A 21,683-nucleotide genomic window follows, 5' to 3' on the forward strand; every position below is an offset into this window, starting at 1 on the left:
CTGTCGGTGTGGGTGGCTGTCGGTGTGGGTGGCTGTCGGTGTGGGGGGCTGTCGGTGTGGGGAGGCTGTCGGTGTGGGTGGCTGTCGGTGTGGGTGGCTGTGCAGGCGCCCATGGCACTGGCGTTGTGTCTGCTCTTATTTCCCAACTCCCAGGAGGCACCTTGGGTGGGTTAGTGTCCTGTGGCTGCTGTAACAAATTGCCATAAACTTCATGGCTTCAAACAACAGATATATTCTCAGCGTCCTGGGGGCCACAAGTTCTCAGTCCAGGTGTTGGCGGGGCCATGCTCTCTCTGAAGGCTCTAGGGGAGAAGCCTTCCTTGTCTCCTCCAGCTTCGGGGCTCCAGGTGTTCCTATAGCCATCGCTCCCATCTCTGCGTTTGTCTCCACGTGGCCTTCTCCTCTGGTGTCTCCTCTTCTGGTTCTTAGAAGGTCACTTGTCATTGCATTTAGAGCCCACCTGGGTAATCCAGGGTGATCTCATCTCAAGATCTTCAACTGCATCTGCAAAGACCCTTTTCCCAAATGAGATCGCACTCCACAGTCTCTGGGGATATACTATGCTGACGTACTTGTGGGGGCCACTCTTCAACCCACCACAGTGGAGAAAGATAGTCTGTGCTCAGTTGAGGCGTATGGGATTGAAGAGCGATTTTACCTTCTCTCCTTTTCATCCTCTCTGCGTAACTTGCTCCGCTCTCTGGAATTCCTACCTGTGTCTGACAAACTTGTCCTGCAGGGAAAATGACTCTTAGCTGCGAGAGTGTGATTGGAAGTGAAACAAAAGGCCACCAGACAGTTGGAGTGGAATTAGGTGGAAGAACAGAAGGTGAATAATTCAAGCCGCTTTGCCAGGGGAAGGGGGACTCTTAAATGAGCCTAATTATGCTCTTTCCTAAGGGAGGCCAGCCCTGAAATGAACCTTGTGAAGCAGTTTTTCAAGTAGGATTTAGGCAGCTATCATGAAGCAGGGGTGGGGCCACCTGCAGTTAGTCCTGGAAAGGAAAGGGCCCAGACCCTCATTTTGCAGATGGGGAAACCGAGGCTTGCAGAATGGAAATGATGTCCCAATGAGAGCCAAGACCAGATGCCCAGCCGGGAGTCCCCAGCTTCTGACCTGGTGCTGGTCCTGCCAAAGTTAAAGCTGCCGAGTGTAGTCACAGGGCCAAATGCTTCAAAGTCTACACATGGGGGGCCACGATGTGAGGCAAAAAGGTGTGTTCGCGGTCGCTGAGTTTGGGCGTAATTCTTGTGCCCTGGAGGCTTCTCCCACAGCTACTTCCCTTGTCAGGAGTCCATCTTCAGGTCCCTGTGTTATGATGGATTGAGGGAGCGCCAACAGGGACCGCCCCACTCCGTAATTAATTCCTTTTGCAAAGGGCTGGGCTGCAGGCCCCGGTAGGTCCTATGGCCACCTGAGCCAAAGTCTTGGAGAGGTGGTCTCAGGGACCGGGTGAGCATGGACCCAGCCCCGTGCCCACACCCTGGAGGGTGCTGTGCTGCCCAGAGGTTCTGGGCACGGCTCTGGGCCCTGGAATTCAGAGGCTCGGGACTGCTTGCCTCCCCAGGGAGCTCTTACCTTGGGGACCCTGTTGTGGGGGACCTGCCGCATTGGCCGTGACAGTGATTTTGCTCCTTCTGCGGGGTGATGTGGATGCAGGGCCTCTGTGCCTCACATGATTGTTTCACACCACCCACCCTATCCAAAGACAGAGAGAAACAGCAGGAGAGATTCCCCTGTGATGGCTCCCCCATGGTCCTGGGCTGTTGGTGGGACCCAGGTTTGGGGGACTTTCTCTCCCCAAAGTCAGGCCCTCGATCCCTTTGCCTCTGGGGACTCTGTGTCCCCAGCCTATACATGGGGTGCTCGATTGAGTGTCTGTGCCCATCAGCCGGCCCTGGGTTGCTGTGGCTCGGGTATGTTTGCCACAGGGCTACAGATGTAGTGGAGCCCTGCGTCCTTTTATTACTTACTTACTTACTTAATTAATTTATTTTTGAGATGGAGTCTTGCTCTGTTACCCAGTCTGGAGTGGGTAACCTCTGCCTCCCAGGTCAAGCAATTAATTATGCTGCCTCAGCCTCCCAAGTAGCTGGGATTTCAGGCACATACCACCACACCTGGCTAATTTTGTTTGTTTTTTCAGTAGAGACGGGGTTTGGCATGTTGGTCAGGCTGGTCTCGAACTCCTGAGCTCAGGTGACCTGCCCGCCTCGGCCTCCCAGAGTGCTGGGATTACAGGTGTGAGCCATGGCCCCTGGCCTCCTACATACTTTGAAAAGTTCTGAAACATTCCCAGGTGGGAAAGGAAGGAGCGTTTGGGTAGACACCGAACAGGTTTTGCAGTGGTAGCAACCTGAAGATCTCTGAGGCTTCAAACACCCACTTCGAACCTCCCACTCACACTGCAAATGTGTCCGTCACAGGCTGGCTTCGGTGCGATCTCACTGCAGAGGGAACGGTGTCACAGCAGACCACGCGCTGGCTCTCAAAACTTCAGCCTGGAAGTAACATGCCTCACTTGTCTGTTCATTGGCAGAAGCAACAAGCCACTGGCCACTCTGGGTCCTGAAAGGCCGAGGGAGAGGACTCCCCTGGGAGAGAACTTGGAATGTTCAAGGAACGCCCTGTGTGTCAGCATTTGACTTCATCCCACCGAGTCCTCCCGCACCCACTGTGCCCCATGAGTTATAACCCCAGGAGATACAGCGAGAGTGCGTGTCCTGATGACACAAGCAGAACTCATGTGGGACCCGCATTCCCGGGCACTTCTGTTGCTGCCAAGCCTCCCGTGGCTTCTGTGTGTCTCAGGGTGTGCAGAGAGAATTTAGCCCCTGTCTGCCCTGCCTCTAGTGCACATTATCCATGGGCTGTGACATTTCCATGGGCTGTGAATGTGTGTGACATTTCCTTAGTGGCCGCACTTTTTCTCTGGATCCCATTTTAGTGAAGTTCAGTAAGGACCTGAGAGCTGCCTGAGCGGGTAGCATGTGCTGGAAAGCCATGGGAGGTGTTTGGCCCGCGAGGGCGGGGCTGCCAGGCGGGCGCTGGTGAAATCAGCATGGCAGGAGGAGGGCTGTTTTCTCCTTTGGCCTTCAGTATCATTTTTCATTAGTTAATCGCTGCTTCTTTTCCTACTGGAAAACTGTAGTTTCCTGGGAAACCAGCCAGGCAGTGATGACAACTCGTTTTTCCCTCTTTATTTTTATGTGATTCTCAGTTTCTGGTTAATGATGTGCTTCTGGGAAGCAAGATTTGAGCACAAGCACAGAGACCCTTGTGAGTGCTTTCTGACTGCACAGATCAGCCATTATTTTTTCCTGGCATTTTATAAACCCTCGTGTTTAGAGAGGTCGGAAAATACTGCTTTCTTTTTTTTCTTTTTCTTTTTTTTTTTTTTTGAGACGGAGTCTCGCTCTGTAGCCCAGGCTGGAGTGCAGTGGCGCGATCTCAGCTCACTGCAAGCTCCGCCTCCCGGGTTTACACCATTCTCCTGCCTCAGCCTCCCGAGTAGCTGGGACTACAGGCGCCCGCCACCTCGCCCGGCTAGTTTTTTGTATTTTTTAGTAGAGATGGGGTTTCACCGGGTTAGCCAGGATGGTCTCGATCTCCTGACGTCGTGATCCGCCCATCTCGGCCTCCCAAAGTGCTGGTATTACAGGCTTGAGAATACTGCTTTCTTGCTTGCCTTTTTTTTTTTTTTTTTTTCCCTGACAGTCTTACCCTGTCACCAGGCTGGAATATAATAGCGCGATCTCGGCTCACTGCAACCTCTACCTCCTGGGTTCAAGTGATTCCCCTGCGTCAGCCTCCGGGACTACAGGCGTATGCCACCGCTAATTTTTTTTCCAGTAGAGATGGGGTTTTGCCATGTTGGTCAGGCTTGTCTCCAACTAATTTTTTTTTTTTTTTTTTTTTGTATTTTAGTAGAGATGGGGTTTTACCATGTTGGCCAGAATGGTCTTGATCTCCTGACCTCATGATCCACCCGCCTCGGCCTCCCAAAGTGCTGGGATTACAAATACTGCTTTCTTATTGAGAGAGACAACAGCTTGGGTGGAGGAAGAGGGAGGGCAGATGGATTTCAGATTTTCCAGAGATAAAATAATAATGGAAACTGACATTCATTGAGCTTTGCAACACATCAGGCAATGTGTGAAGGGCTTTGCCTCTGATGGTCTTCACAGAAAAGCAATGAAGTCATACTGCTGACTCATTTCACAGATGAGGAAGCTGAGGCACGGATAGCTGGGAACTCGCTCAGGGTCACATAGCCAGGAGGTGACAGAGCTGGGATTCAAACCCCAGACCTTCCGACTCCAGGGCTCACATTCACCTGAAAAGTCAGAGGGAACAGACCCTGCAAAGCCCCCTGCAGGGCCGGAGAGACCGGAGCCCGAGGTCATTGCTGTGAGAGGGGAGAGGGCCTTTCTGTCAGGGTGACAGGTGGGATCTGAAGCTGGAAAGCCGGAGAGAGGCTCGGTGGGGGCCAGTCCTTGCATGCTCCAAGAGATTCTGATCTGCTGCTGGGCAGCAGGGAAGGGCCAGGAAGAGAGCAGGTGCCGGGGCCGGGGAGGTCGTGAGGCTGAATCCAGGCTTACCACTCACACCTGGGCCACCCCGGACACGTTGCTCATCTTCTCTGTACTCCAGTGTAACAGTCAGGGATACTGCCTTTGCACGCAGTCAAGTCCGTGACTCCAAACAAAAAGCGGACATTTATTGGCTCCCATCTTTAACAGTCTGTGGGGAATGGCTTCAGGTGCAGCTTGATGCAGGATTCCAGTGGCATCACCAGATCTTTCTCTGCACTCTTTCCACTGTCTGCCCCACCCTCAAGCTCCAGGGTTTCTCCTCATCCTGGCAGCAGATAGAAGCCCCTTCTTTCTACACCACCCAGCCCAGCAGGGGTGACCAAGCTGCATCCCAACCTTTTCAGTATTCCAACTCCTGGGGGCTGGAGGGCACAGATCAGAGCCGAGCTGGGGTCGACCCCGAAACCCAGAAGAACCTTTGCCCAAAGGAGAATCTCCATACTGCGGACAGAAGAAGGGGAGTGAGTGCTGGGGGCCTGAAGGGAATCTCCCAGATGCCCACACACTGAATTCCAGACACAATTTGAAGAGGGACCGGGAAGACTTGAAATCATTCACCAAGAGCATCCACCGCGCAGCATGCAGTAGGCACACAATAAATGCTCTTTTCCTTCTGCTTGGCAACCAACAGGGGGAGGAGGGCAGAGGAGAGGGGCTCCACAGGTCAGTGCTATGTGTGGCTGGAACTGATGCACCCTCACTGGGGTGGGGTGCAGGTGGGGGGGAGCAGGCCAGGAGGGAAGTGGTGGGTCCAGCTTCATGGGGACAGTGGACAGGCACCTAGAACGGGTGGCCGGCAGGCGGTTCACCATGCAGGTCTGCAGCTCATTGGCTGGGATGCATTTTGAGGGTCTCAGGAACAGAGAGGCAGTTCAGACACAAGGGTGGATGGCTTTGCCTGGGAGAGGTGTCAGAAACCTCCAGGAAGGCGGAGCATTGAGGGCGCGCTTCACTGCCCCTTCCTTGACCGCACTGCTCCCAGATATCGTGGACATCAAGCCGGCCAACATGGAGGACCTCACGGAGGTGATCACAGCATCCGAGTTCCACCCGCACCACTGCAACCTCTTCGTCTACAGCAGCAGCAAGGGCTCCCTGCGGCTCTGCGACATGCGGGCAGCTGCCCTGTGTGACAAGCATTCCAAGCGTAAGTGCCGGTGCCTGGGGTAGGGGGCTGTGCAGCGGGCAGGTGGGCGGGTGGGGATGTCCTGTCCTGGTGCAGCTGCTACAGGGGTGGTGGTGGGTATGGGATGAGCATGTCTTGCACTGGCCAAAGTGGGTAAGCCCATTGCTTCTTTAGTGCTGGCTGGTCGGGGAGCCTGGTCTTGCCACCTGCTGCCCCCCCGAGTCCCTGCACAGCCAGGAACATCCCAGCTTCTAGGGTTCAGGGCTCTAGGACCAGGGTCAGGGCATCCAGAAGGTAAGGAGGCACCAAACTTAAATATCGCCTCCTCTTGGAAACCTTCCCGGACCCCTACTTTAGATCAGGATCCTGCTCTGTGGCCCTGCAGCCCCCAAAGCTTCCCTTTCTTCCGGAACTAGCCGCACCCGACGAACTTGCTGTGGGCTGCCCATCTTCTCCTTCTCCTTGGAGCAGGGTCTGTAACACGTGCCCTCATCCTAGAGCCCACCACAGGGCCTGCTGGGGGGTCCCACAGGGGTATCCGTGGAGGTCTGGGGCTGAACGAGTTCCAGGGGACATTTTGTGACACAGCAACCCCCAGCATAACAGCTCACACCGAACACTCACTCTGAGCCCAGCCCCCACCGAGGGCTTCACCTGTGAGCTCATCGAATCTTCATACAAGCCCCAGGAGGTGCTGTTCAAAAGAAGAAACAGAAGCTCCAGGTATTGGCCCAAGGTCACCCACATTCAGTAGTGGCAGGGCTGGGCTGCCTGGCACTGGGTTGTGGCCACGGGCTCACACTGCCACAGCCGTCCCAGAGGTCCTTGATGGTGCGGGATCAGGCCATGGCATCCTTCTTCCCAGACAGCCCTGCAGGGCTAGCAAGGGGCTAGGCAGGAGGGGGGTGTCCCCCAGGCAGAGGGCAGGGACTTTGGTTATCTGGTTCCCCTCACTGTCTGTCCCCAGCGCCTACCACAGTGTCTGGAAATAAACTCTTGTTGAATAAACCCAGAGGATCCTGACTGAAGCCTGGGTGCCAGTGGCAGAGGGCTGGTTGGGAGTGACAGGGCCACACTGTTCCCTTGGGGAGTCTGGTTTTGCTGGGCAGTCAGAGACAGGGTGCACACCAGCCCCAGGACTCAGGCTCAGGGCCCCCCAAAACCTCCAACTTCTGCCTCCTTCTTTGGCCAAGTTCTGGCCCCCACATCCACCCCTTCATCTCCTCTGGGTTTGTCCACACTCCGTGTGTCACACTCAGCCATCCAGGCATTCAGTAGGCGCCTATTCCCAGCATGGGTGTGCAGCAGAGGCCAACCTTCGGGAGCTGGCATCTGCCGGGGAGACAGGCAGTGAACACATACCTGACGCATGTCAGGGCGTGGCGAGCAATGGCACCAACACCCACAAAGTCAAGTACAGGGACAGCGGGGTCAGGGAGGGCCTCCCTGAAGAGATCACAGTGGAACAGACACCCTGAGGGGGTGGGCCATGCTGATCTCTGGGGAAGAATGTTCTAGAAGGAGGGAACTGCAGTGGCCATGACTCCAGACATTGCTTGTAGGTCAAGGGAGGGACTGGGTTTTGTTCTGGGTGAGCTGAGAAGGAGAAGCTGTGGGTTGTCGTGAGATGGGGACTTGAGGACGAGGAGGAGACGCTGCAGAGGTTCCCCGGGGGAGCAGGCATCGGAGTCCCCTGCAGGGTCTGCAAAAAGAAATGGTGACCCCAGGGGTGGGGGTGGGGGTTAGGAGGTGGGGCAGGGCTCACCTGGCTGCCCCTCAGGATGTTGCTTGGAGGTCGAGCTTTGCCTTGTGGGGCGTGACTCTGCAGTTTGGTTTGAGCTGTGGGTGAAGGTGGGGCTGTGGCCTGAAACAACAGGCGGTGCCGGGGACCAGCAGGCAGGTTTCAGACCTACAAGCCTGAGGCCTGTATTGGGCTCCAAGGAAAGGGGTGGAGTAGGCAGCCAGATGTCCAGGCAGCAGTGCCGCCTGGAGGTAAGTGTGGAGTTAGTGGCCCGTGGACGGATGGGAGGCCAGAGACCAGCTGAGATTCCCCTGGTACCGGGGGCCCGGGGCTGTGTCCTGTGCGTCACAACAAAGGACCACACACTTGGTGGCTTGAAACAGGGCATATGTATCGTCTCAGGCCACAGTCCCATACCCGGCTCACTGGCCGGAATGAAGGTGCTGTGGGCTGGTGCCTTCCGGAGGCTCTTTGGGAACGCTGGTTTCCCTGTCTCTTGTAGAGGTACTTCTAGAGGCACTTCTAGAGGTGCGTTCCCTGGCACGTGGCCCCTCTCCCCCACTCTCCAAGCCCACAGCAGTCAAGCCTCTCCCATGACTCTGACCCTCCTGTCTGTCTTTCACGTATAAAGACCCCTGTGATCACCTTGCCCTCCCTGCCCCCACTCCGATGATCCAGGATGACTTCCCCGTCTCAAGGACGGCTGAGTTGTAGCCTTGATTTCATCTTTGGCCTTAATTTGACTTTGCCGTGTAGCACAGCATAGTCACAGGTGCCAGGGATCAGGACGCAGCCATCGCTGGGGGCCGTTCCATTGCCCACTGCAGGGCACTGCCCCCACCACCTACACCACCTATGCCTCCCGCCCATTGACTCAGGCCGCATGGGCCTCCAGCTGTGCCTGTGCCTGTGTGCAGCCAGCTCTGGGTCAGAATGGGATGGGAGAATATTGGGGAAGAGAGGAGACTCTTCCTGCTCCTGGTCCGTCCCCGACCCTGTGTGAGCCCTGTGGGAAGGAGGATGGGGCTTCATGGCACCCCGTTGTTTATACGGGTGGAAATCCAGAAACATCCTCAACATCCTAATCTTAAATGCTAAGATTATTCAACTCTTCTAAAATGAGCTAGGCAGCTTTTTCTTTCTTTTTCTGGAACCATTGGTGTACTATATCTGCTCCTTGAAGTATTAGGAAAACTTGTGTGTGAATCTATTCGGCGTCCTTTTAAGGGAGAGGAGGAAAATGTTAAGCCACCAGTTTAAAATGCCGAGAAAATGATGTCGACAATGGTGACATCCATGTAACAGGATATTGTTTGGTCATGTCAGCTATTGTTGTAGAAGATTTTTTAATGTCACGGGGAAGTGATTATGATGAAGGATTTAGGGGATAACAAAATAAGGCTAGACCACCAAAAAAAATGGAAACAGAGAAAACTCTGGAAAGAAATACACGGAGTTGTCCCTGAGTGGTGAGCTGTAAGAAACTGATGGGATATTTTCTTTTGGTGTATTTTTATTTTAATGATGGATTTGAACTTTGAATCAGAAAACACATGTATGTGCAGGAAGGGTGGAATTTAGGGAGAACAGAGACAGGCATAGGACAGTTTTGTGCACCCCTCAATGTTTGTGTGACATTTTTCAGTGGGCCAGAGGGGGCAGTCAGACCCCCTTTGGCTCCCGAAGCCTGTGCTGTCTGGTTCCCCAGGGCAGAAGCAGCGGTCACATATACCTTGCACATTTTGTGAGTCCAAGCACAGACGCATCCATTTCAGTCACATGATTTCATATGCCTGGTAATGTATGAGCCTCGTGTGAATCAGCCAACGAACTCAAGAGTACAAGAAATATGAGTATTTTCGATGACTCGATTCAATTTCCTTCTTCACCCCCAGCTCCCAGGGCTGCAGTGAATATTGACTTTGGGGCCTCAGCAGATTCTGCTCCTCTCCGGATTGCACTGAGGTTCCAGAAGGCTCTGGCAGGCCGAGGTGCAAAGAGAGGGACATGGTGTCTTCCAGGCCACTGAGGACTTTTGACTCTGCCTGGGCGACCTTGGGGCCAGGTCCTTGCTGAGAAATCCCCAAGGGCCTGTTGGCTGTGTCCAGTGACTCACCTGGGAGGTTGGCAACATGCTGACCTCTGGGGGCTTTTGCCCCCACCAGTGATCCCAAGTCTGTAGACAGGGTGGGGCTGCCTGTGATTTACTAAGGTTTTATGTACACTTTTTGCACACACAGTCATAGGCGAAGTTGGTTTTTAATTTTCTTTTCCTATACTCTCTTTGCCCAATTTTAAGATTCTTCAACTCTCCTAAAATGAACTGGGCAGCTTTTTCTTTCTTTTTCTGGAACAGTTGATGTAATATATCTGCTTCTCGAAATCTTAGGAAAACTTGTGTGCAAATCTATTTGGTGTCCTTTTGAGGAAGAGAAGAATTTTTTTCTTTTTTTTTTTTTTTAGACAGAATTTGGCTCCATTGCCCTGACACGATCTTGGCTCACTGCAGCCTCCACCTCCTGGGTTCAAGGGATTATCTCACCTCAGCCTCTGGAGTAGCTGGGATTACAGGTGTGTACCACCATGCCTGGCTAATTTTTTTTTTTTTTTGTATTTTTAGTAAAGACAGGGTTTTGCTATGTTGGCCAGGCTGGTCTCAAACTCCTGGCCTCCAGTGCTGGGATTACAGGCATGAGCCACCATACCCAGTCAAGAGAAGAAAAATTTTTAAAAACCAGCTTAATTTCTTTTTTGATTATTGATTTATGCAAATTTTATTTAAAACTTTTCTGGAATATTTTTCATTCTCAAACTCAAAATCTTGTATGGACACTTTCTCTTTCATGCCAGCAAAAAGATTGTGCAGCAATTTTTAGCATGCTTTTACAGCTTCCATTTCTCCTCGTTTAATTTGCCACATATTGGGGTGAGTGGCTGAAGTGTCTGTCCTGTGTGCCTTGTCCAGGCTGTGTTTTGCTCTGAGGCTCTCATGGGAAATCAAGCACACAGCTGATTTCCAATTAGCAGGTGGTGGCTGTTTTTAATCTGAACACAAATGGCTGTTATTTGAGCTAAGTTTTAAAAAGAGATTTGGGGATTAGGATTAGTTCTTCACCTCCCACTTCCATCCATGTATCCAGTTACTGCTCAAAACTCAGGGAGCAGCTGATAGTGACACCCCGGAGATGTGCTCACAGCATCATTTTCCTAACAGAATCAAACTGAGAATGAAGAGCATCCTGGATGCAGGAAGATGCTCCTTTCTGCCATTGGACAGATGAGGAGACTGAGGGTCTGAGAAGCTCTGTAACTTCCCTGGACCCCTCCTCCATCAGGGCAGAGCTGGGGGTACACAGGCCACTCTGTTCCCTCTGTAGCTTCCCACCTTTCTCCGAAGCACTAGAAATCCGGGTCTTGTGTCTGCTTGGCAGGGTGACAGGGTAACCATGGAAACAACCGTACATGAGTCCTCAAAATAGACAGTTACTTCTGCTTATGACAGCACAGAGCCCACGGAAAGAAAGGGCCGTGCCCAGAACACCGGGATTTCTTAGAATAGGGGGTGATGATGGCCGAGACCCTTCGTAGGTCCCCAACGACGTGCCTGGCCCGGTATTGGGTGAAATAATAACCACAGCTCATTCCTTGCGCGCTTAGTGCACACACATGCTGTTTTCAGTTTATATCTCATTAAACACTCAGCATCTACGATGGGTGTGTTATACTCTTCATCCTACAGATGAGGAAATTGAATACACTTGACCCTGGAATGATGTGGGGGTTAGGGGTGCAGACAGTGCCCGAACGCAGTTGAAAGTCCACACTCAACTTTTGACTCCCCCAAAACTTCACACCTAATAGGCGACTGTTGGTGGGGAGCATTACCGGTAACATCAACAGCTGATGAACACTGGAAGAGACTGGAGTCTACCTGGATTTTATGCATTTGTGACATACCTAACTTTTTCTTTTCATGTATGTGTGTGTGTATCCGAGGCTACAGGGTACATCTGAGTTTTTTCCAATTGTGGCAAATCTCCAAAATGTTTTCAGTGTATTTATTGGGAAAACCGCACATCAGGGGACCCGCAGGTTCAAGCCTATATTGTGTGAGGGTCAAGGGGCAATTGTATACTCACTTCCCATCCCTGCGGGAACAATTGCCACGAGCTTAGTAACTCAAAACAACACACAAGACTGTTGTACATTCTGGAACTCAGGGGGCTAACATGAAGGCATCAGCCGCCTGTGTTATCTCTGGAGGCTGCAGGGTGGGCTGTTTTCTTATCTTTTCCAGCTACTAGAGGCTTCTAGAGGCTGCCTGCGCGCCTCGGCTCATCCTTCCAACCTCTGCTTCCATCATCCCATCTCTTTCTTCCCTCTTTGACCTTCCTTCTTCCTCCTATACAGACCCTTGTGATGACATTGGGCCCATCCAGATTATCCAGGGTCACCCCCTACTTCAAGGTCCTTCACTTAATGACATCTGCAAAGGCCCTTTTGCCATGTGAGGTAACAGGTGCACAGATTCTAGGGTGGAGGATGCAGATGGATGGCTTTAGGAGTCATTGTTGTCTACTGCATTGAAGCACAGAGAGATTAAGACATTTGCCCAAGGTCACACAGCTAAGTAGAGTCAAGATAGAGCCTCAGAGAGTCTCATGCCTTCAGCCTGCACTCTTTCTCCCTTACTCATCACAGAAGCCTTGAGAACTAAAACTCTTACAGGAATTGTGGGTGAGCTGGGTTCTTTTTCTTTTCTTTTCTTTTCTTTTCTTTTTTTTTTTTTTTTTTTTTGAAACAGAGTCTCACTCTGTTGCCCAGGCTGGAGTGCAATGGTGTGATCTTGGCTACGCCTCCCGGTTTCAAACAATTCTCCTGCCTCAGCGTCCTGAGTAGTTGGGACTGCAGGTGCCCGCCACCACGCCCGGCTTTTTGTATTCTTAGTAGAGACAAGGTTTTGCCATGTTGGCCAGGCTGGTCTGAAACTCCTGATTTCAGGTGATCCGTCCACTTCGGCCTCCAGAAGTGCTGGGATTCCAGGCGTGAGCCACTGTGCCCCACCTGAGTGGTTCATTTAAAGGGGCTGTATGGAGTCAACTCACTCTAGTAATGGGTCTGCTGCGGCAAGACCAGCCCAGCCCAGACCCTGCAGCTATCTGGGTGCGGGGCCAGGGCACAGCTCCCCAACAGTGGGAATAGCCCATGTGAAGGCCCTGTGGCTGGATACGGAGGCTGGCGAGAGGAGGTGAGGTCAGAGAGGTGTGTGGCTGGAGGAGGCCTCAGGCCAGGGCAAGAGCTTCGGGTTTCCTCTGAAAGGGACGGGAACCACAGGGCCGTCTGAGCAGGGAGTGGGCCAGCCTGGCCATGTGTTCACAGGATCCCTCTGGCTGCCCAGTGGAGAATAAGCCGAGGGGCGAGGTAGAAGTAGGGGCCGGCTGAGGGCAAGCGTGTTCATGCAGGGGAGAGACGCTGGTGCGCAGAGTGAGTGGCCCGTGCAGGTGCGGAAGGGGCTGGGCCCTGCCCCCCATCTCGGGTGGAGCTGCTGGATTTGCTGCTGGATTGCATGGAGAGGGAGGAAGGGTCCGGGATGGCTTCAGGCTCTGTGCAGAGACCAGGCTCCTGTCTGTGTGGAGCTGTGTGGATGAACCACAGGAAGTGCACTGGTAAATAAGTAGGCGCCTTGGAGTGGGAAGGTTTCCATGAAGGGCGTCAGCAGCCCTCTGATGCATTGCTCCCCAGGGGCCAGGAGAGGTGTCCCTGGGTGAGAAAGAGCCTGGGAATGGGAGTGGGGGTGCCACACCCCACAGTAGTGGCTGAGAGGAACCTGGCTGATGTCAGGACCCGTGTGGCTGGAACAGGTGGAGAGGCGGGCTCTTGTGTGCAGAGATGGGATGAGGGGAGAGTGTGCCGGGCCTGGGGGCCACAGCTGGGCTTGAGTTTTGTTTTGTTTGACGGGGCTCGATCACATGGTGCTGGGCAGGGAGTGACAGCTGTCATCTCTTCATCAGTGAGCGCCTACTGTACCCACCCGTGCCCTTGTAGGAACTCTCTGCCCCTCCCCACTTTGTACAGCCTCAGGGGTAGGGAAGGAGGCCACATAGGAGGCCCCTCGCCAAACAGTGGCCTCACCTGGAACCCAGGAGCAAGCCAGTGTCCGGGGTGCTCCGGGATCCATAACCCCCATTGTCCTTCTTCTGCCACTCAGACCCTCCAAGGTCCTCCTGGAGTGCGGCCCGAGGTGAGGCCAGCAGGCTTAGGCCACTCCACCCTCATGGATGGCCTCGTATCCCATCAGATCACAGGAGGGAACCGTGGCCAGAGTAGCCCAGGGCGATCACCACCCGGGACCCCATAGGCCCCTCTCCCCTCCAGGCCACCTCCTCCCGTGTTTCCAACCTGCACCCACCTGCAGGTCCCTCCCACCCCGTCTTTTTCTCCGGAGGCCTCACTGAGCTGCATTTGTCCCTGAATGCATGGCTCAAGCCCATGCATTTCTATCGTCTGGACCCAATCGGCCTCCACCCCAGTCCCAGAGAAGTGTCGTCCACACACTGACGACGACGGGAGTGGGGCACAACAGGTGCCACCAAGAAGACCACAGAGCAAGTGCCACGGGCACACAGGGGCCACCCCCAGGTTGGTCGAGGCTTCTCTGCCAGGCCTGGAAACTGCAGTGGAACTGCATCAGGTTGAGGAAGAAAGATGTCAGGGAGGGGCTGGAGCAGAAACGGCAGGCAGCAGCACAAGCTTCTCTGCTCAGGGAGCAAGGCAGGGCCATGAGACAGGGTCCGTGCTAGGCAGAGGCGCTGAGATAACCAATGACTAATGACCAAGGCAGGACCCCTGGCCCGAGGGAGCTCACAGCCCCATGGGGGGACCCGGCCCTCCTGCCAGTGCCACAGAAGAAGGTACCCAGCGGCTCGGGGGCAGCAGAGGGTAAGCACTGGATTTCTTTAGAGAGCGTCCGAACAATGTGCACGGAAAGCAAGTGTGAGCCTGGGGTTCTGGAGCATATATAGGAGTGGGTAAGAAAGACCAGCTGAAAATGGGAAAGGGATCTCAGGGAGAGAAAATGATTTGAAACTCACTCCAGGAATCCCTCCATGGTTTTATTGAGCAGTTACTGCAAGCCCCGCACTGGGCCAGCGCCTTCAGACATGACCTCTGAAGATGCCATCGTGCTGCTTCTCCAGACGAGGGAAGCTGGGCTCAGAGAGGACCAGGGGCTTGCCTGAGGTCACACAGAACATGATCCACTCTGCTCTCTGCCCCCACATGGCAGGGCAGGGGCTAGGAGAGGCAGGGGGAGATGCCTAGGGCTCAACATTGAGGAGATACTCACCCCCAGAGCCTTTGAGTGGATGCAGTGCCCCAGGGGCCCAGCAGGAAGGGGGCTGGAGTGTGGGGAGAGGGGAGCTCCCGTGTATGAGGCAGAAGCAGCAGGCTGGCTGGGACCCATTGAGAAGTTGCTGGTCAGCTACAGGTAGGAGCCTAAACCTTGATCCTGGATCCTGTGGGCACTGGGGAGCCAAGGAGGGCTTTAAGCAGAAGGAGGAGCTGTCGGTTGTATGTGAGGCTGGAAAGGAAGGCGGGCACCCGCTCTCAGGCTTCACCTCCCATTTCCTTTGATTCACAGGTCCGTCACAGCCACCCCATGCCGTGGTTGGGCTCCCCAGGTCCCCTCCACCTTGGCCTGAGCCAGGGGTGGGGGTGGGGAGGGCTCTTTGTGCCCACAACACCGTGCAACACCAAGGGAGGAGGAGGATGTGGTTGTCACGGAACCAGCTCGAGCCATGAGCACCCTAATTATGCAAAATCATTAAAAAGAAATAGGATGGAGATTTTGGCTGATTGAGAGCTCTCCAACTTTTAAATAATTAGGGCGTGGGGGAGTGGGTGGAGATGGGACTGGGCCCATCACAAGTGACCGGGGCTCTGAGACACGTTTCTTTAAACCCATGGCAGGAATAATTACTGTGAAACGTCCTTAGTGATTCAGTCATTTAGAGGGGAGACCCCTTATCTCTTGCTAACGCTTTGAAGGAGGTGCAGCGGGGTGTGTGTGCGTGTGCGTGTTCACGTGTGCACTCGGGGCCACAGATTGATATGGAATAGCAGATTCCACTATCTTTTGGGAAAAAATCTATTGTATCAAAAATTTCCTAGAAATGTCTAAAAAAAAAAGAAGAACTTTTAGGAATGGGTTTTCAGGCATATCAATATCCCTTCCCACCTATCTTTTGCATTTCTGTTCCTTGTGTCCTTAAAAACCCTCAGAAATGCCCGAGTACAGCCAGCAGTGGGGTGACAAGGGCCAGTGTCGTTTGGCTTTCTGTTTCCACCTATCGATTCGATTGTCCCCTCAGCCTTTGATCTTTGCGTTTTTCCTCCTGGAGGCTGGTAGGAGGCTCAGCCATTTGCTCTGCCCTGTGACACCCAGCGCCGGTGCACCCTGTGATTCTGGCCGCATCCACCTGCAAGTCATGCTGGGAACCTAGACCAGCCCTGCAGGTTTGGGGGAGTCTGATCTGAGAGACCCCTGAGCGGGCGAAGGGGTACTAAGGCCACTCCCAAAGTCAGCCTGCAAGAGGCCGCCCTGGCTTGGTTTTGAACTCACCTCTGCCTCACCCCGAAGCGCCAGAAAGCCTAGTTAAGGCCAGACAGGGTTCCCGCCACTCACCTGGGCAGGTACTGGGGGCCACCAGGTCCCGCTGAGATTCTGTTCCTTGTTTCCATCTCTTTAGCCACCAGGGGTCCCTCTTCTCTCAAGCCCTCTCCCTGCTTTTCCCAAATATGAGGTCTCTACCCAGTGCTAACGGAAGGGCAGCACAACATCACCCCTTTAAGGAATCAAGCGTTCAGAGTGATTTTCTTTACTGCAGGCATCAGAGAGAAAAGGGAACTGTGGTTGATCCTTCTTTGGCTTAACAAAGAAAAACTACAAATATATATATATATCTCTTTCTGCAGAAACAACGATGCCAATTTAATCATTATTATTGGGGCACAAAACATTATCGTGTGAGATGACCAATTAGAACTCAGAGGTTTCGGAAGCTCAAGGTGACTCCCAGGGAGATTTTACTACCCCTGCCCTACCCGTCCTCCTCCGCAGGCAGGGAGGGCTTGGAGGGAGAGAAGGAGGGAAGGAGGGAGAGAGAGAAGGAGGCAGGGAGGGAGGGAGGGAGGAAGGGAGGGAGGGAAGTCGGTAGGGCTGCAGCACTCATCGTGCACTGGGCTCCTTCTGTACAGGATCTTTGCTGCCTACGGCCCTGCCTGTACCTAGGGTGGTGCCAGGCCTGGCTGCAGCCCCCTCCTCCCACCCCTTCCTGGAAAGTGCCCTTGACTCCTATTGTAGGGAGGAGCAAGGCCAGGGCTCAGGGAGGTGAAGGCAGTCAAGGCCACACGAGGGGCTCAGGGATTCAGACCCCGGCAGCCTGTTCCCTCCCAGCTCCCCCTGCGAGCAGCCTCACCCCTCCTTCCCATGGTGCTGGTTTTCTTTCTGGTCCTTCCTTCAACATGCCCTTGTGGAAAGAGGAAAGCTCAGGCCACTGAGAAGGGCATCCCTTTGAACGGTGGAGGGAGACTGAGGTCAGGAGGCAGGCCTGGGGACCGGGGGTGTGTGGAGGGGTGGGTTGGGCTCCTGGAAAAGGAGGCGCCTACTGTCAGTTTTGAGTTTTGTTAATTCAACACCTGCCAGCCTGACAGCATTCTAATTCCAAAATACGACACCACCTATTACTGGATAAACTGGGCTCCCTCCCGCCTTCCCGTTCTTGACACCGGGACTGGAAGGAGCGACCATCTGCCCTCAGGATACCCGGTGCAGTTCCGCGGCTTTGAGGGCAGAGGTGTCGGGTTGAAGGCCACCACTGCTCATCAGAGGCTGTGGAGAGGCTAAGGACGGAGCTCTAGATCTCCTGAGCTTCAGTGGTCTGCTTCAGAGACAGGTGTTTGGAGGCCTTGCTCTCAAGAGAGGTGGGAGAGGGACCTTCCTCCTACCTGCCTGCTCTGACTTGGGGGGATACCAGAGGCAGGAACATAAATGTGGGAGCCTTTTCCTGCCCTGTAAGCAGCTCCCCTCCCTTCCCCTCCCCTCCCCTCCCCGCACACAGTGGCCTGGGATCAGGGTGGTGACACCTCGGCTCTGCAGCCCTGGCCCACTGGGTGCTGGAACTTCCTTCCTCATGGGAAGGGGACTCCAGCCTCCTGCCTGCCCTTCCCTACCTCTTTGACTCAGATTTCATCCTCCCTGTCTCTGAACCCTCAGTGGCTCCCATTTCCCTAATGGTGACTTCCTCACCCCTTGCCGTGGCCCGTGAGATCCTGCGTGGGTGGCCCCTTGCATCCCTCTTCCCCCTGCTCACTCCTTTCTCTGCCTGCATGGCCCTCGGCGTGTCCCTGCCTCAGGGCCTTTGCATGTGCCATCCCTTCTGCCCAGTGCACCCCTCTCCAGGCATCACCACCAATCTCACCAACTTTACCCAGACCTTGGTCAAACAGCACCTCCCATGGAGGCCCTGTCTACCCAAACTACCAGCCCCCAGTGCCCATCTCCCTGCTGGCTCTTCTTCCCCAGTACGTGCTGCTTCCTGGCAGTTCAGGGTGCCACTTAGTTTTATTGTCTGTCTCTGCAAGGAGAATGTTGGCTGCACGGGAACAGTGGCTTTATGCTGGTCACTGCATCATCCCAGGGCCTGGCACAGCGTAGGTGCTGTTTGGATCGGCTGAGTGAGTGAGTGAATGAATGAATGAATGAATTAGTCCATCAGGGCATCCACTGGGCCCTGCAGAGGGGAGCTGGGTGGGAGTTGTATTTCTGGAGAGGCAGTGGCCAGGTACAGTGTCCACCTTGGACGGGAGGGAGAATGGGGTGCTGCCATTTCCCATGGGGGGATAAGGGGCTGGGACAGACCTGGGAGGCAGGACATGAGACCTTGTGACTGAGAGGCACCAGCAGGGAGGGGCCTCTCGGGAGCCTCAGGGTGCTGTGATCAGCTCTGCCCCCCTGTTTCAGGGGTAGAAACCAGAGCAGGCCAGCAGGCAAGGCTGCCACTCAACCGGTTTCCATGGGGAGAGCTGGACAGGTTGTCATATGTTTAGGTCCTTCCAGATTGACTGGTGAATGGCTGTCAACCCCACCACCATGTCCTCTTCCCATGGCTCCCTGGGTCTCTCTGTGGCCCAGGTCCTAGGGAGTTAGTGCCTGGCCCAACAGGGGTCCTAGTCCCCACACTACTTCAGCCCCAGGGTCACTGCTACCAGTGAGACAGATACCAGCAGAAATGAGCTTAGAGACCTTGTCCCACTTTGGGAACCTCTGCAGTTCAGGAAGGCCAGGTCATGGGGGCAGTGGGGAGGGGATGCTCTCTGGGGAGCCCTCATTGACCACTCTGTCCCAATCTATAATTGTCCAGGGTGGGCAGCAAACTGTTGCCTTTAGGGACCAGATAAGCAACTTCCTGTGTGGAGCAGGTGCTCCCAGAAAATAGGAGATGGTCAGTGGGTGGCACACAAGAGACTGTACCACCTCCGTGACTGTCAGATTTGATAGTGTTACAACCCCCGTGGCAGTGAAACAAAACCCACCTGTGGGCAGGGCTCAGCCATGCCTGCCCAGGACACCATGAACAGAGAGAACTACTGGCCCAAGGTCCCAGGGCCAGTTAGTGTCAAAGCCACAAGCAGTGCCCAGCCCGGTGGAGGACATTGTCCAGCACATTTGAGAATGTCAGGACACCTTTGCAATCTGGCATTCAGCATCACCAGTAGGGGGCAGTAGAGGGCAGCACATCAAGTATAGATCTGGCCTCAAATGCCAACTCTACCACTTTCTTCCAGCACTGACTCCCCAGGCATGGGTTTTAGCCAGGTGCTCCTCCATTTTCTTGGCTATGAATGGGGATAGTAATGGCTATTTCTACACACACAGAATCTTACCAGGCTCCTTTGCTCATTGAGGAATGAATGAATGACTGAATAAACAGAGCATGGGCCCAGGTGCAAAACAGTCATCTGTCATGCCAACCCTGTGAGTGAGAGCAGCCCAGTGACGGCCATTGCTTCTCTGTCTCCACAGTCTTTGAAGAGCCCGAGGACCCCAGTAACCGCTCCTTCTTCTCGGAAATCATCTCCTCCGTGTCTGACGTGAAGTTCAGCCACAGTGGCCGCTACATGCTCACCCGGGATTACCTGACAGTCAAGGTCTGGGACCTGAACATGGAGGCAAGACCCATAGAGACCTACCAGGTGGGCAGCACAGCAGGAGGCCTCCAATCCTGGGTCTTTTTTCCCTATGCTGAGATCCCCATGGAAGGGCCTTCCTAGCCAGGTGTGGCTTTCATATGCCCAATTTGTAGGTGAAGATACGGAGACTGAAGAAATCCAGCAACTCATCCCCACACGTAGCTTGGCAGAGGGTTGGAGTGCTCAGTCCTGCCTCACAGGGAGCTTCAGATGTCCCCAAACAAGGCCCAGGGGCCCCAGTTCAAGGGAGGAGAGAGATGTGGGAACAGAGATGAGCATCAGGCTGGGCCCCAGTGGAGCGTGTAGATGACGGCTTCCGTCCTCACCCCCAGGAGCCTGTATCGGAGCTGTACCATTAAAGTGGGTTAAGCGTTGCCCTCCCAGGGTGCGTCTGTAAGTAGTGCACACAGAGGTGAACCTGACACATGTTTCCTTTCCAGATCCTCAGCACAGGCCTATAAGCCCAGAGTATAGGTGAAGTCCGGGCCCTTCTTGGACAGTATTATTTATTATCTTGCTATTTTGATCCATGCAGATATGTTAGGGGGTAGACAACAAAACTCATGTGATGTTAAAATAAAATGTGGACTTGAAAGAAATGTGGGATGGCTTCAAAGCCGGTTCCAGTTAGGTGGGGAGATCAGGGAGGCTTCTTGGAGGAGGCGGCATTTGTGCCAGGCCTTGAAGGATGAGTAAGATCTGGTTGTGCAAACTGGGTGGGAAAACACCCCATCAGAAACCCCAGCCGGTTCCTCACGGTGTCACTCCTTACACACTGGGTGCCATGTGCTTGACATCTGTCATCTCCATTCCTTACTTCCCGGTGACAAGGAGCCGTCATCCCGTTTGGTGGAAAGGGAACCCAGGCACTAAGAGGTGGGGAGATGAGGGAGGTGTCTCTCGGTTGGGCAGTGACAGATTCAGAGCCCAGCCTCAGAGCCCTACGCTTTCCTTTCCTCCCTGCCAAGACCTGGCGGGGAGGCATCCTGGGCGGCACAGGCCCCGCTGGGAATGGGTGCAGATGTCAGAGGGTGGGCTGCTCTGTTCTGACTCGGGCCCCAGAGGAACAGCGCACGCCCCTGAAAGCCACACGCCCACAAGGGCCGCTATGGGGACTGCCCCTTTGTCAGCCACGTGTGTATACTTGAGTTCTTGCGACTGCCCCAGTTCCTCCCTCAGGCCCCCTCCTCACACTGCACACCCCAGGCAGGACTCAGCCCTCCTCTGTCCCTGTGGGAATGGCGGAGACCCCAGACTAGGAGAGGGACAGGATAAGACCGGCTCAAGCCTGCAGGAGCCACTCTCTGGCTCCCTCTGGAGGCAGCTCAGGGAAATGAACATTTCCAACCCCCTCCGGCCCCTCATCCAGTCGCTTACATCCATCCCTGTGGTCAACGAAGGCCCTTGAACCCCTGAAACTATGTGGAATGTTTTCTACCAGCATTTTCAGGGGAAGGGGACACAACTTTCTGAAATTCTCATGAAGGACCCCACGAAGCAGGGGAATGACTGCTCTGAAGGGTGAGGCCCTAAGCTGGGCACTTGGCATCTGGCCCAGCTGACCTATTGATGCTAAAATAATAGCAATAACTACATAAAAGCAGCACAACAACCAACATTTCTTGGTGGCTTATGATGTGCTAGAAATTGTGTGTAGCAGGACTGCGTTCGGCTGGTATGCAGTGCTTAACAAATCGTGGCTGTTTTTCTCCCACCACAGGGAGTCTGGAGAGGGCAGTTCAGGAAGGTGGGGGTGCTCCATGACCCCGGCAGCACCACAGTGGTTCCTTCTGTGATCCAGTCTGCCATCATTTGGTCGTTGGTTTTCCACTTCATATGTGGTACCTCATGGTGGCAAAGTGGCTGCCACACCTCCAAGCACTTTGCCTACATTCCAGGCAGGAAATAGGAAATGTGCTTTATCTCACCCCTGGGGTCTATTGCGTGTTTCACTGTGATTGTGAAATCTTC

The 21,683-nt window shown here is 54.2% G+C and overlaps 1 protein-coding gene across 4 annotated transcripts in view; it reads left to right on the forward strand.

Moving 5' to 3' along the window:
- Positions 1–21,683, forward strand: part of PPP2R2C (protein phosphatase 2 regulatory subunit Bgamma) — a 232,275-nt gene that overhangs the window by 200,630 nt on the left and 9,962 nt on the right. For all 4 annotated transcript variants that reach the window (XM_025385947.1, XM_025385944.1, XM_025385948.1 and 1 more), the window contains 2 exons: positions 5,579–5,743; positions 19,546–19,715. In XM_025385947.1, coding sequence (XP_025241732.1) covers positions 5,579–5,743; positions 19,546–19,715 — 335 coding nt within the window. The remainder of the gene's footprint in view (positions 1–5,578; positions 5,744–19,545; positions 19,716–21,683) is intronic.

The sequence above is a fragment of the Theropithecus gelada genome, chromosome 5 (assembly GCF_003255815.1).
Source record: "Theropithecus gelada isolate Dixy chromosome 5, Tgel_1.0, whole genome shotgun sequence".
Classification (NCBI taxonomy): domain Eukaryota; kingdom Metazoa; phylum Chordata; class Mammalia; order Primates; family Cercopithecidae; genus Theropithecus; species Theropithecus gelada.